The sequence below is a fragment of the Sycon ciliatum genome, chromosome 5, assembly GCF_964019385.1.
Source record: "Sycon ciliatum chromosome 5, ocSycCili1.1, whole genome shotgun sequence".
Classification (NCBI taxonomy): Eukaryota; Metazoa; Porifera; class Calcarea; order Leucosolenida; family Sycettidae; genus Sycon; species Sycon ciliatum.
The window spans coordinates 19,432,066-19,444,100 of NC_088647.1; the positions used below are offsets into that span (position 1 = coordinate 19,432,066).

General features: G+C 49.6%; 2 protein-coding genes across 2 annotated transcripts in view; one reads left to right on the forward strand and one right to left on the reverse strand.

Annotated features, from left to right (window-relative positions):
• The window catches only part of LOC135817942 (CDP-diacylglycerol--inositol 3-phosphatidyltransferase-like), a 5,361-nt gene extending 5,150 nt beyond the window's left edge, over nucleotides 1-211 (forward strand). Inside the window, exon 7 of the mRNA XM_065331248.1 lies at nucleotides 1-211. This exon is cut by the window's left edge and continues 517 nt beyond it. The gene's annotated coding sequence lies outside the window, so the exon portion shown is untranslated.
• Nucleotides 212-6,043: 5,832 nt separating this feature from the next.
• On the reverse strand, nucleotides 6,044-10,746 carry LOC135817944 (fatty acid hydroxylase domain-containing protein 2-like). The gene is made up of 5 exons (XM_065331250.1): nucleotides 10,374-10,746; nucleotides 8,572-8,696; nucleotides 7,878-8,083; nucleotides 7,388-7,660; nucleotides 6,044-6,883 (listed from the first exon to the last, which is right to left on the reverse strand). Exons 1-5 carry the CDS (start codon nucleotides 10,534-10,536, stop codon nucleotides 6,712-6,714), a joined length of 939 nt encoding a protein of 312 aa, XP_065187322.1. The 5' UTR covers nucleotides 10,537-10,746; the 3' UTR covers nucleotides 6,044-6,711.
• Nucleotides 10,747-12,035: the final 1,289 nt, after the last annotated feature.

The window sequence follows — 12,035 nt, forward strand, 5'->3', positions numbered from 1 at the left end:
TTCAGTTTCCCTCTTCAAGTGTGTGCTTACCCACGTAGATTTGTCTTTTGTAACATCATGCCATGGTTCTGGCCAGCTTGCATGCACTTGATTTCTGGCTTTGACTTCTGTAGACTTGAAGATTGGCCAGACCGCTTTACAGCCGCGCATCCTTTTTTGGCTTTTAAAATTGTGCAACGAACATAGGTGAAGTACTCCGGTGCCAAGAGTATGTTTATGTGACTGTGTCTAGCAGGAGTACATATTCAAGGTTCTAACCGGGTAAAAATAGTGGGGGGGGGGGGGCAGGCCGGGGAAACAGTTGCTGGTAAGTTAGTGGTATTAAACTGATTTTCCAAAATTGCCTTGCCACAGAAAATACAACGTACGGGGGTTTCGACCCCGTACCCCCGACTTCACTCCCGACAATCGTGTCTTTATGATCGGTGACTGCATGCATTTTCGCAAGAGTACATACTCCCCGGGGAGGGGTATGTACTCTTGATTTTCGTAATATGACCTGAAAAACACAAAAATCGAAAAATGAGTAAGGGCTGCACCCTGATATCAAGCGTTCATATGAACTCCTGCTGATATTTGTGAACACTTTGTGTATTTATAGTGAGGTGTGTTATAACTACACAGTACTGCCGGGTGCCGAAGAAAGAACTCGAATTTCACCCTGGCACAGCACACCAATGTACATGTGTACTAGTACACGGTGACTCAACTGTGCATAGTCAGCATAGACCATAGGCTCCATGAAATTTTAGGCTACGAGGCTGACCCCCAGTTCTTCAGAATTCGACAGGACTGAGTGTTCTGTACCGATGCATGGTGCTGAGCTCATGGCAGACAAAAATTGGTGGGGAGACCCAGACACTGTAAACCTACGTGGAAACCTGATTTCAAAACAGTACACTTCGCACTGAGGAGATATATTAAAGCAAAGAAAACCATTGGTCGGACGTTGCATGGTTAAATATATAATTAGGACGACATACCATCTCGACCGAGAGGAAGGCCCGCAACATCATGGATTTCTAACATTAAAAGTTGGACGGGTCTTCCCTTGCATGCTCTCTCTCATGCAGCACACGATAGAATTGGATTCAGAGACATCATTCACAATTCTCTCGCTGATTAATGCCTCTACGATCACCTTGTGATTATGAGTTATACATACATACATACATACATACATGTACTAGCGAATAACTGGTGCCGTCCAGGGCACATTTCAGAGGTCGTTTCGGTAAGGAGGGAGCCTGTGACACTGCATGAATGGCACAACTAAGATGCAGCTCGGGGGACCGGACATGAAAGCTTTCGAGACTCTAGTACCCTCCAAACGGCGAACGTATCTTGTTCAGAGGACCGAGATCAATTAGGATTCGTATAGAACTGATATGAGGCCGAGAGCGACGGTAGGGCTATGCGTCCATGTACATGTACGTCTGCATAAACTTGACACCAGCTCAGTACAGACACACATGCGTGCCCCTAAGTAGAGATAATATATGATTCGCTTCCGTGCGCTCCGTTTGGTGTGCAGATGGTTCTGTTCCGTGATGCACAGCCTGCCATGGTTTCCCAGGAGTTTTCGGTACATCCAGCAAATAGCCAATGGCAATCATTATGGCATGTCTGGCATGACGTGGCCAGGAAGGCATATCTTGCACACCGGCGGCCGTCTGCCTATGCGCAGCATCGCGGTGTGCTTCTACGTGCTCAGCTGAGCCTTCTTCTTACTGCGGCGTCCTTTCCCGCCGCTTTTCTTTCCCGATTTACCCTGAGCGCATTTACAGTCGCCATTGTCGGACTTGCAACACGATGATGACGCTTCGTCTGACGATGTCGGCGTTATCGTCTTTCCGTTGCCGCTAGTCGATTTCGCTGTTTTCCGTTTCTTCTTCAGCTTCGGTGTGTCACCAGGCGCTTTCTCGCCGGGTAGCGGGCAGCTAGAGTCCGGTGGCTGCACTTGCTCCAACCGATCTTGTACGTCACGTTTCGTCTGCTCCATGCGCTTCTGCAGGTCCGCTAGCTGCTCGTACGCCTCACCCTCGAGGTCTGCGAACGCGTATGCAAAGTCGTCGCTGAGCCTGATGCCACTGCCGGCCATGAGGCGGCGCCGCCTGTCGCCCTGCACGATCACGTAGAACATCACCACGGCCAGCACCGCCATGATCGTGTTCAGCAGCTGGACCAGCACACACTTGAAGCTGCACATGCTGCTGCTGCTGGCCTGCTCGTCGTGTCTGTGAGTGTTCGCTTGGTACTGCAGCAGCAGAAGACCGTTCATGGTGTGCCCAGCACGGCCAATCACCAATGCAAGCCAGCCAGCTGCTACAACAGCCAGACACCAATGAAGATATATCTGTACACCACCTTCACCACCAACACATGCACCGCGCAAGTCCAAACACTGAAAAGTGCAACGGGAGTAAATGAGGTTATACTGAGGCGTCTGGACCAACGGTAGGTAGCCGTAGGATGCAGAATACGAAGCGTCTTTACAGCCCTGCGCACACCACTGTTACTAGCGATAGCGTAGCGCTCTTCTTATGTCTGAAAATCACCACGTGGAACAGGACGCAATTACAAACAAGCTAATTTTTAGAATGAGAAAAGTACATGTACCATACAGGCGAAGCGCCAGCACCCCAAATCAAGACTTTTTTATTTTCCGTGGCGGGAAATCGAGCTTTTCCAGGTATCTACAGCCTGTAGAAATTCAACGCTGAGAATTTCCAACTATTGTCCGGCTTTGGCCCTCTGCCACCGACCTATCCTTTGAAGGAGAATGCTGAAACCAGTTGGTTGCTCTTCAGTAGTTCTTTCTCTATCGTACACATATTTTTGTATGTCGACACATGCTGTGTGCGACGACGTAGACACTTCTCAACACTTGAGTGACTTGAATTTGGCCATGATGACCGAATGTCATTGGACCGTGGAGTCGAGTAGAGGGCTCAGGCTCGATCGGCACAACGGGTACGTATAGCACAAGGGTAGGGCTAATGATATATCAAGTTGTTTGCTGTGCACAACCTTGGGGCGGAATTCGGCACGAAATTCTCTGCTCGCCAACTGTTGAGTATACCATGCAATACGTAGGTTTAAACTCATGTTGCAGTGCTATCACGGTTGCAACCCTCTTTCAAATGTTGACATAGCCAACAACCACATAATCCATATCAAATCTTGCCCCTTGTTTTCTTTCTAAGTGTGAAAAATAGAAATAATACCAGTCCTAATCATTGGAAAATGCAAATCACGGTCTATTATCGACACATCGTACTGTCGCGGACATGGAAATCCAGTCGATTGACCGGGGCCGGCACCCTCAGCACGTACAGAACGTTGCATGCAGTGCACATGTTGATCCAATGCGACCATCAGCAGCGCATGATAAACCGTGCTACGGCTACATGGCCAGCGCCCTGGGGCCGCTATACGTGCGACCGGATTTCCATGTCCACGACAGTAGTACCATGCAGCCTGGTAGTGCATTTGGAGCAGGAAAGTGAATGGTAGCACTGCGTTGGTGAACACATGAGCTGATGATAACCATGGTCGTCTTGTTGGTTTGTGTTGTCTCCAGTTCATTGCAGGTTGAACGAGGAATGAACGTCTACTCTTTCTTTCCAAAACTGGCTGGGCGCACGCCAATGAGACGGAAGCTAGTGCCAAACCAGTCCTTGGAAGTTTTGTTGTGCTGCTGGACTTTCAATCATCATGTAAAGTATATTCCGGTTTCTGAGTCTTCGTGTGCGCCTGAAGAGCTACACTGTGTAGAGATGTTGGAAGTTTATCCTGCTCACGACACTGCACCAAGTACAAGCACTTCCTCGGCACTGCCTGAGCCCTGTTCTGTGTTTACTGTGACCAGGAGAAGCAACTAGAAATTTGGAGCTTGAGCTGGAACGCTGGTGCTCTCTCTCTCTCTCTCTCTCTCTCTCTCTCTCTCTCTCTCTCTCTCTCTCTATCTCTCTCTCTCTATCTCTATCTCTCTCTCTCTCTCTCTCTCTCTCTCTCTCTCTCTCTCTCTCTCTCTCCGTCACGTTCTGCCACTGTCTGAAGCCGGTGCATGTGCTAGCATGTCGAAGCGCATTGTGTCTGAGTCAATCACTCACTCTCCTGCTCCTCCCTCATATGCCCAAGACAGTATGACCAACTGTGAATACAGTTCGCGCCCACATGTGAACTTGTGTGGTTCTCTTGTAGTAAGCTGCCACGTGTGTACTTGCACGTGTTGTGTACATGTGTGTGTGTGTGTGTGTGCGTGTGTATCTATGGGACTGCGTTCTACTATTCTCTCTCCGGTGCCTTCGAGGCCCACGCAACCCTTGTGGCAGTGGCTCGACAGCACAGGGCAGGAGTGTGCGCGCGTGCATGTGTATATGTGGGTGTGTGTGCGCGCGCGCGCGTGTGCATGCGCATGTGGGTGTGCGCTCGTGCATGCAGATCAGCAGCTGCAGATGTGTGTGTGGGTGTGTGCGCACGCTGATGCTCAGCTCTCCAGAATGATGTCCGTGTGCGTAGCCAGTGTATGGTGGCAACATAGCCTTCCTTCATGTATATGTGTATGCGCATACTATTTGGGATGCTTTACTGTTTTTGGTGGGATCCAGTTACATAGTTTTCTGTTCAATTATTTATGTTTATACAGCTGCTGTATGCATGTATTTGTAGTGCAACTTTCTGTCTTTCTGCTGGTCAATTTGTCGTCTTGATGGTGTTCTAATACTGATACACATAGTAAATATTACCCTCAGAAAGTGTGCTCGTTGTGAAGTTGTCCTTCTTTGGGCTCAAACCATTGCTCGTGTATAGGTAGATACATATCAGTGGGTTCGATTGGTGGCGAGAGGTCAGCCTAAATTGTTTGGGGCGGAATTCGGCACGAAATCCACGCTGAGTACTTTTTGACGACGAGTTGCGTCGGTCTTGAAAACTCTGGCGAGAAAGCGAGGAAATTGATGTCGCTTGGAGCTTTCCGCGAAACTTAGGGCAGCTAATGCCCGCACCTTCCCAAACATTGCCTCGGAACAAGACGATACCACCAGGGAAGCTCTTGTGAGCAAGGGATAAAATAGTCTCTTTTTGGCGATATTGAGCTGAGTTTCAAATTTCCCGGGCCTGGGGTCGGATTTGGAAAATAAAAGTGCAACTTTTAGGGCTCTTTTTCGGTGCTGGCGCTTCGCCTGCATAGATTCATGACCATAAAATACTGTATTGTCATGCCACAAAATGTCTTATGTTTTCCCTATCGATCGCCGCGCCGCGAAAAGACAGGAAAATGAGCGCCAGGCTATGCGGCAGGCGCCCTAGCCGCTAGGCGCCTGGCTAGCGCATACGCCGAGTCTCGCTATGTTACATGACGTAGGCGTAATCATGCCTCGTGCATGGAACATGCACGAAACAGAGTGCCCGCGGCCCGGCGCCGGACTGGATTTGCCTTTCCCCAACTTGGCAACTACATGTACATGATTGTACAAATCATACTAAAAGTCACGTACAAATACAAGTCATGATGTACCAGGCGCGTGCGCCGGTGCCCTTCAAGGGGGGGAGGCGGGGGCCTCCCCCCCCCCCCGGAAAAAAATTTCAAAAAATGAAGCAAAATCCTGCATTTTTGAGCGAAAAAGGGGCGTTCCGGGCACCCAGGAACCCATTCGGGGCACGCGCCTGTATATCCAGCTAGTCAAAGAATGCTTCTGGTGGATCACCGGTAGAGTATTCATCTTTCCGCAATACACATTGATACAAGCGTCAGCCTAGTACTGGGGCTACAACACCGCTCGGAGGTCATGTCCCACACGCATGGCTTGCAATCACGTCAATACTTGTCATGTAGCACAGTCATGGCCAGAGAAAAGCGACCAGCGAGTCAAAGGTTGCGCCGCACTTCCATTTCAATTACATCACGCACGCTCCAAAAACCGATTGGAGGGCCGCAGGCGCCGTATGAGACTTGGCGCTGCTCTCGTCTTACGGGTCGGATTTCCGTAGGAGCACAACACGACACACGGCGACACAGCAGAAAACCAGCCGGCAATGGTATGGATACAAAAAATAAAAGTGGGCTCCCCAGTCCAGGAACCAGCCCGTGCAAGGATTGCCCGATTAAAATATGATTCGATATAGCCGTGGATGATGTCCCTGGTATGGAAGAACACTGCATGAGCCTAAAGTAAAGATAGCTATCATCATATTCTCAGTTGAACTCATTCCTAGTTTGAATCATGACGCTTGACTTGCATGTACTTTAATAATTAATAGTCAAGAAGTGATAATTGGCCTGCCAGTGATTATAATGATGCGGATGACGAGCCACAGCAAGAAGTAATCCAGTACATTTCAGATGTACATGCAGGTACTGGAAATCAGGTCCTCAAAACCATGTCCATGATGAGCAACACTAGTGTCACGTGAGTCTGGCTGCAAGTTCTGCATGCTCCACAGGCCCGCGGCTGAGGCCGAACTGCCTGAGCCCGTGACAACACAATATCCGCCACAGCTATTACCAGTTTACCACCGGCCTCTCTCAGTCGGTAACAACTAACTAGTACTAATCCAGCAGAAAGACGTTTCAAAGAACAGTGCATTCCGGGTCTGGGTGGCAACGTGGCGAGTAGCAGCTTGACTCTTCCCGGTGCTGTTCCCCGGCACTGCATGCACGCAGAACAACGAGTGTGGAGGTGGGGAATTCCCTAGTGATCCCGCTCACTACTCGGTCACCGTCTGCTCGTCTTTGCTGCTCTTGTCCGGCACCAGTACATACGCCGGTGTGGAGCCGGTCAGCGTGAAATGTCGCAAGAAGTGGACGCTCGCCTTGAAGCGCCGGTTGGTGCCATGCAATGTGTCCAGGATGCCAAGCGGACCGTAGATCTGGTTGAATCTGAGTGTGCAAAAGCGACGCAAACACACAACAAGGTGGTTCAACGCAACGTGAGGTGAGGTCGCATGCTTCAGTTTAGGACAGTTCTTCTCCTATGAATATAAACCATAAACTCTGGTTGGTGCCGGGATCTGATCTATCCTCCCCCGCCGTTTAGGAGCCGCATCTGACGCCTGATCATTGGGTGGTGGCGTCCCACGGCAGCGGAAATGCGGTCACGTTTTGACCCGCCCTGCACGCGAAACTTTATTATAAATTTGTTGTGGCAAGCACAGTGTACCGCCCAGGCGCACATGAGTAACGGTGAATCTGAGACCCTTGGTCAGAGGAGTTACTTCTGCCCAGCCGCCACTTCCATCCAATGTGCCAGTCACCCCCGCTGTGCACCACCTAATGGTTCTGTGGTGTTTTTTTAAAAACAAGTGTTAAAAAACACATAAAAAACACATAGAAAACACATAAAAAACACATAAAAAACACATAAAAAGTGCCGGAGATCCTTACTGTGAATGGTGATAGTCGTGTGTTTCGTTCGACGGCAGCAACGGCAAGTGGTAACCGCAGTGCGCAATGGAGCCGGACGCCGTGCTCAACATGACCCAGAACATGGCCGTCGTGAAGTGCGAGCCCATCAGGATCGGGCCGGCGACGAGCGGCAGCAGGTTGGAGAGCCAGTACTCGAACGGGTGGCAGTAGATGGACGAGATGCTGATCGGGCTGCGCCACTCGTGGTGGATCTTGTGGTACTTGCGGTAGAAGTAGGGCAGGTGAAGCAGCCTGCATGGAGAGGACAACGCAGCGAAGACAGTCACTGACCCAGTACACTTAGTAGAGAAACTGCTGGTGTTGCATGGTCATCTAGACCTATCCCTCAGCACTCACCAGTGTGAATTGTACGGTGCATATGAGAGCTGAGAAGCACTACAATGCAAATGGGGCAACCTTTAGCCAACGGAAACTCGGAACCCGTGCCCATATGTCCTCTAGAGCTCACCGGTGTGTGTAGTAGAAGCCGACTTCAATCGCCAACGAGCACATGGCTAGGTCAAACAGTGCGTACGGTAGCGACGGCAGCGCCCGGTCATACAGTCCGCCGCGCCATAGCAACAGCGGCAGCAGGCAGTAGTGGAACGGTATGCCGATGGCCAGCTGGTTGTGCAGGACGGTGCGTACACACTTGAAGAACACGGCCCGGTCCACCTGTGCAGAGCAACACCCATCATCCATAGTGGCTGTGGTACGCAGTATGAATGCATGCGTCTCGGCAGTATACTCGAGTAGATAAAGAGTTGTGCTCTGTGAAATAATTCAACCCAGAGTGCTTATTTGGCGCCCTAAACTTGCACAGGCCGGCCGTTGATGCCTTGGAAGTGGCACACATGCGGCTGAACATGCACATGAACAAATACGCACATTGAGGTGATCGGAACTCGTCCAGGCCGCCAATTTCGCACTCTGAGTCGGGCTTCACCAAGCGCAACTGTACCGCCGTCATAATGTAGGTACAGATCGCAGTTTTCTTTCCCTCCTGACCAAGACATAGATGACAGGCTACACGATTAAAACGGTCTCAAACACAAGCTCAGGACCTCTGGATTCTTGCTTGAGTACACTCACGGACATAACACAATGTCATATGGACTGGCACAATGTGTCCTTCCAATGCTTTTCCATGCATGCTGACTTACCACTGCTGGTTTCTGTTTGAGTTGAATACGATACTTTAGTAGGTATGCCGGCTGTCCAGTTAGCTCCAGAAAGTTGAAGCCGAGATTGAAGATCCAGAAGAACGATGATGTGATGAGGAAGAAAACTGAGCAGGGGAATGCACACACCGCGACACACACACACACGCGCGCGCGCGCACACACACACACACACACACACACACACACACACAACACACAATATTGCTAATATTGTAAAACGCCCTTCCCTGAAGACATTAGCCACTTTCGGCACTGCAAATCCCTAGCATATCTAGTTAAGCACAGCTGAGCTACTTCTCCCCCACCTCCTATCCCGCAGCCAAAATTACCGTAAAATCCCGCCAGAGCGCTCCTACCTCTGTGACCCTTCGAGTAGATCCCGCTGTGGACGGGCCGGATCGGCAAGTTCTACTTGCCGCATTCAGTACTACAGTCAGACCTCGCTTTTAACCGCACACATCAGTTTTCCACAAAAAAATTCCGGATAGGCGAGGGAACCGGATAAGCGAGCACACATACACATACTGTATGGCATACATTGTATGCATGGCATATGCTGTACATGTACATGTGCATGTATATCGGTAACCAGCGATTTTCTTGCGGATGGCGAGGTATGCGGATAAAGGAGGATCGGATAAGCAAGGTCAGACTGTACATGAAAGAGTACTCACCCTATGGAAACTGTGCTCGAGTCTCGTACACCGACCAAAGGTCAAGAGCAGGGAGCCGTACAGACCCATCAAAAACCCAGGGTTTGTGCAATCCCTGGTCAAGACTAGAGGGTACTAGGATGGGTACTGTTGCATACATTTCCAACCGGGTCGAGCATGCATCTGCAGTACAGCACGGCATCACGCTTCACAGAGTCATACAAGGATTCACTTTCCTCACAAGTCAGGGAGGGGCGCAGGGGCGAGGCTGCTCTGGCGGGATTTTACGGTATAGCAGCTACGTAGTTTCACGGGACCATTGCTAATTTACCTAAAGCTATGCAAAACATCAAAGTATGTCTGGTAGAAGTGCTTGACATAGCCAGGGTCCTCATCGCTTTATTTCTTCTGTGTGTATGTGTGTGAGTGTGTGCGCGTGTGCGTGTGTGTGTGTATGTGCGTGTGTGTTCTTCAGCTTTGTAAGCTGTTGAATGGTGCAATCCCAGCACAAGCTGCTATGGCTTCTGCTGTAGCATCGCTATCATCGCTCACGGCGATGGGCATCAAAACTGACAAAAGGTCAAAAGGTGTGCATACGTGTGTGTGTGTGTGTGTGTGTGTGTGTGTGTGTGTGTGTGTGTGTGTTCGGTTGGGCCGGAGCACAGTGGACCGTCATCGGGCGCTCACGTGCACCACGCGAGGAGAAAGCACCGGTCCGGTTGGTCAGGTTATTACCGGACCAACTTTGCGGCCACCAGCGCATGCTTACTGCTAAGCCTAAGGCGGTTCTATATTCCCACTACCAGCATATCAAACATAATAATTATATGAAAGGCTTAGGTACGGCCGGCCGGACCAATTGATTACTGCTGCCGACGGTCCTGACATGCATACTTGTCGAACTGATTCAGCTGCTAGGATGAGAGCTGCCAACTCAGGACCCTTGCTATGCTTGGTCTTTACCCGCCCAGTCCGATCAAAAGTCGTGAACTTTCTGAACGAAAGAAAGAACTGTGCCCCCCCCCCCCCCCCCTTCCAACAACTGTCACGGTTTCATGGTGTAGCCTGTACTGGCTGTAGGTCTGCAGTTGCACTCGCAATGCTGGCGGTGCTGGTGGAGTGTCTCACCTGTCCATAGAAATAGGGCATCCTCGCCCGCCCACTCCGTGTACACCCATGTCCATGTGTCCTGCAGATCTGTGCCCGCCCCGGCTAGCGCACCCAGTGTGGTGTTTCTCACCGCCTCAGCCGCAGGCATCGTGAAGGAATGCAGCACTTCTTCGCTAGCCATTACTGTTCTTATTTTCTCAGCAAATACAGTCGCTGAGGATCCGAGGCCCTTCTAGCTCGCAGCGTGCTGGCACTGCTGGTTTAATACTCGTGAGTTTCTTTCACGAGACACAATGTGATTTCAATCGCTCAGTCCATGGTCCTGTATAAATACTGGCATAAGCAGTAGATCATGGTAGATCGTGTCAAGAATCTAATTTTAATTTAGTACACTAATAGTAATAGTAATACTCGCGTTAGACTCAAAAATGCCTGACGAAAACGTGTGATGGCGGCAAACACGCACCGCGTAGACTGCGCGTCCAAAACTTTTACTCACCACGTTTCCATGTGAACGTGAGCCACCATATAGGCCATGTACCATGTACACGCGCGTGTGCGCCAAACAAAAATCAAAGAAGAAATACCGGTATTAAAACTGTTACGGAGTTTCTAGAAATCCCGTTTTCTAACGACTAAATACACTTGTACGTGCCTGTGGTCGATACGACGATAGCCTTCAGGAGTCGTTGTAGTCCATCGCCAAATCTCAGAAAGGGCCTCTTTCGGCGAAGGTGATGCACTGAAGCTCCAACTAAACGCCCTTTGGCACACTAGCTCAGGAGACCCCATAGAATACGAATCCGTTTGTTGGACGTTGCCAATCCAGTCCAGGATAGTCGAACTGGGTCGAATACCTTCTTCCGATTTTCGTAATTTCGTCCACCATTACATCTTTCTCATCGACTTTTTTTCGCTTGGCGAATGTTCTTGAGCCGCTGAGCAGAATCTACGCACGCTCGAACACTTGAAATGCATGCATGTTGACGGTTCGCAAGATTCTAGCGAGATTGGTGGAAATCTATTATATATTTTGACATTTTTTGGGGAATCAGTTATCTGAAGTAGAACGGAAGAAGCTCATTCGGAGAAGACAGCGTGTCGCCGCTGTCGGATTGTCGCTGCTGTGTTTCAGACGTATTTGCTTGAACGTGCTATTGAGGATGGACAGAAGATGAAGTGACGGCTTTCTTGAACACGGACGTTTTGTCTACATTGTAGCTGAAACATATCATCTGGCGTCTAGAACGCAATTATTATGAGTTGTGAGTGCCAGCTGAGCTGAACACAAGCTGGACACCATTCGTCAGCTGGGAATTTGCATCGAAGCTCTTGATAGCCACGATAAGCATAATTATACAGAGGTAACCTTGTTTGACTCAATACGCATGCAGGTGATACCACTAGTGGCACTACAATATAAATGGTGCAAAATTGATGCAACAGCGAATATGTACTTCGTACAATCACGAACAATTGTAAGGCAAGTGTTCATGCCTGTCATAGAAGAATTTCAGCCCGGAAGTCTTGTTGTCATGGTCATAAATAAAGTAGGACTTGAGTTGGCTCTGGACATAAACACACTTGTGGTGAATACGGTCATTATTGCGAGAAAAATATTTAGCCATTGTATGTTAACACCTGATGCCGCACTACAAGCAATATTTCATGTACATGTAT

Excerpts from the sequence above, each read along its gene's own strand:
- LOC135817944 (XM_065331250.1), bottom strand. The coding sequence starts at position 10,536 with ATGGCTAGCGAAGAAGTGCTGCATTCCTTCACGATGCCTGCGGCTGAG. Across the intron at positions 7,661-7,877 it reads GGCTTCTACTACACACACCG|GCTGCTTCACCTGCCCTACT; the intron begins GTGAGCTCTAGA and ends CTCTCCATGCAG. Across the intron at positions 6,884-7,387 it reads CACGACTATCACCATTCACA|ATTCAACCAGATCTACGGTC; the intron begins GTAAGGATCTCC and ends TTGCACACTCAG.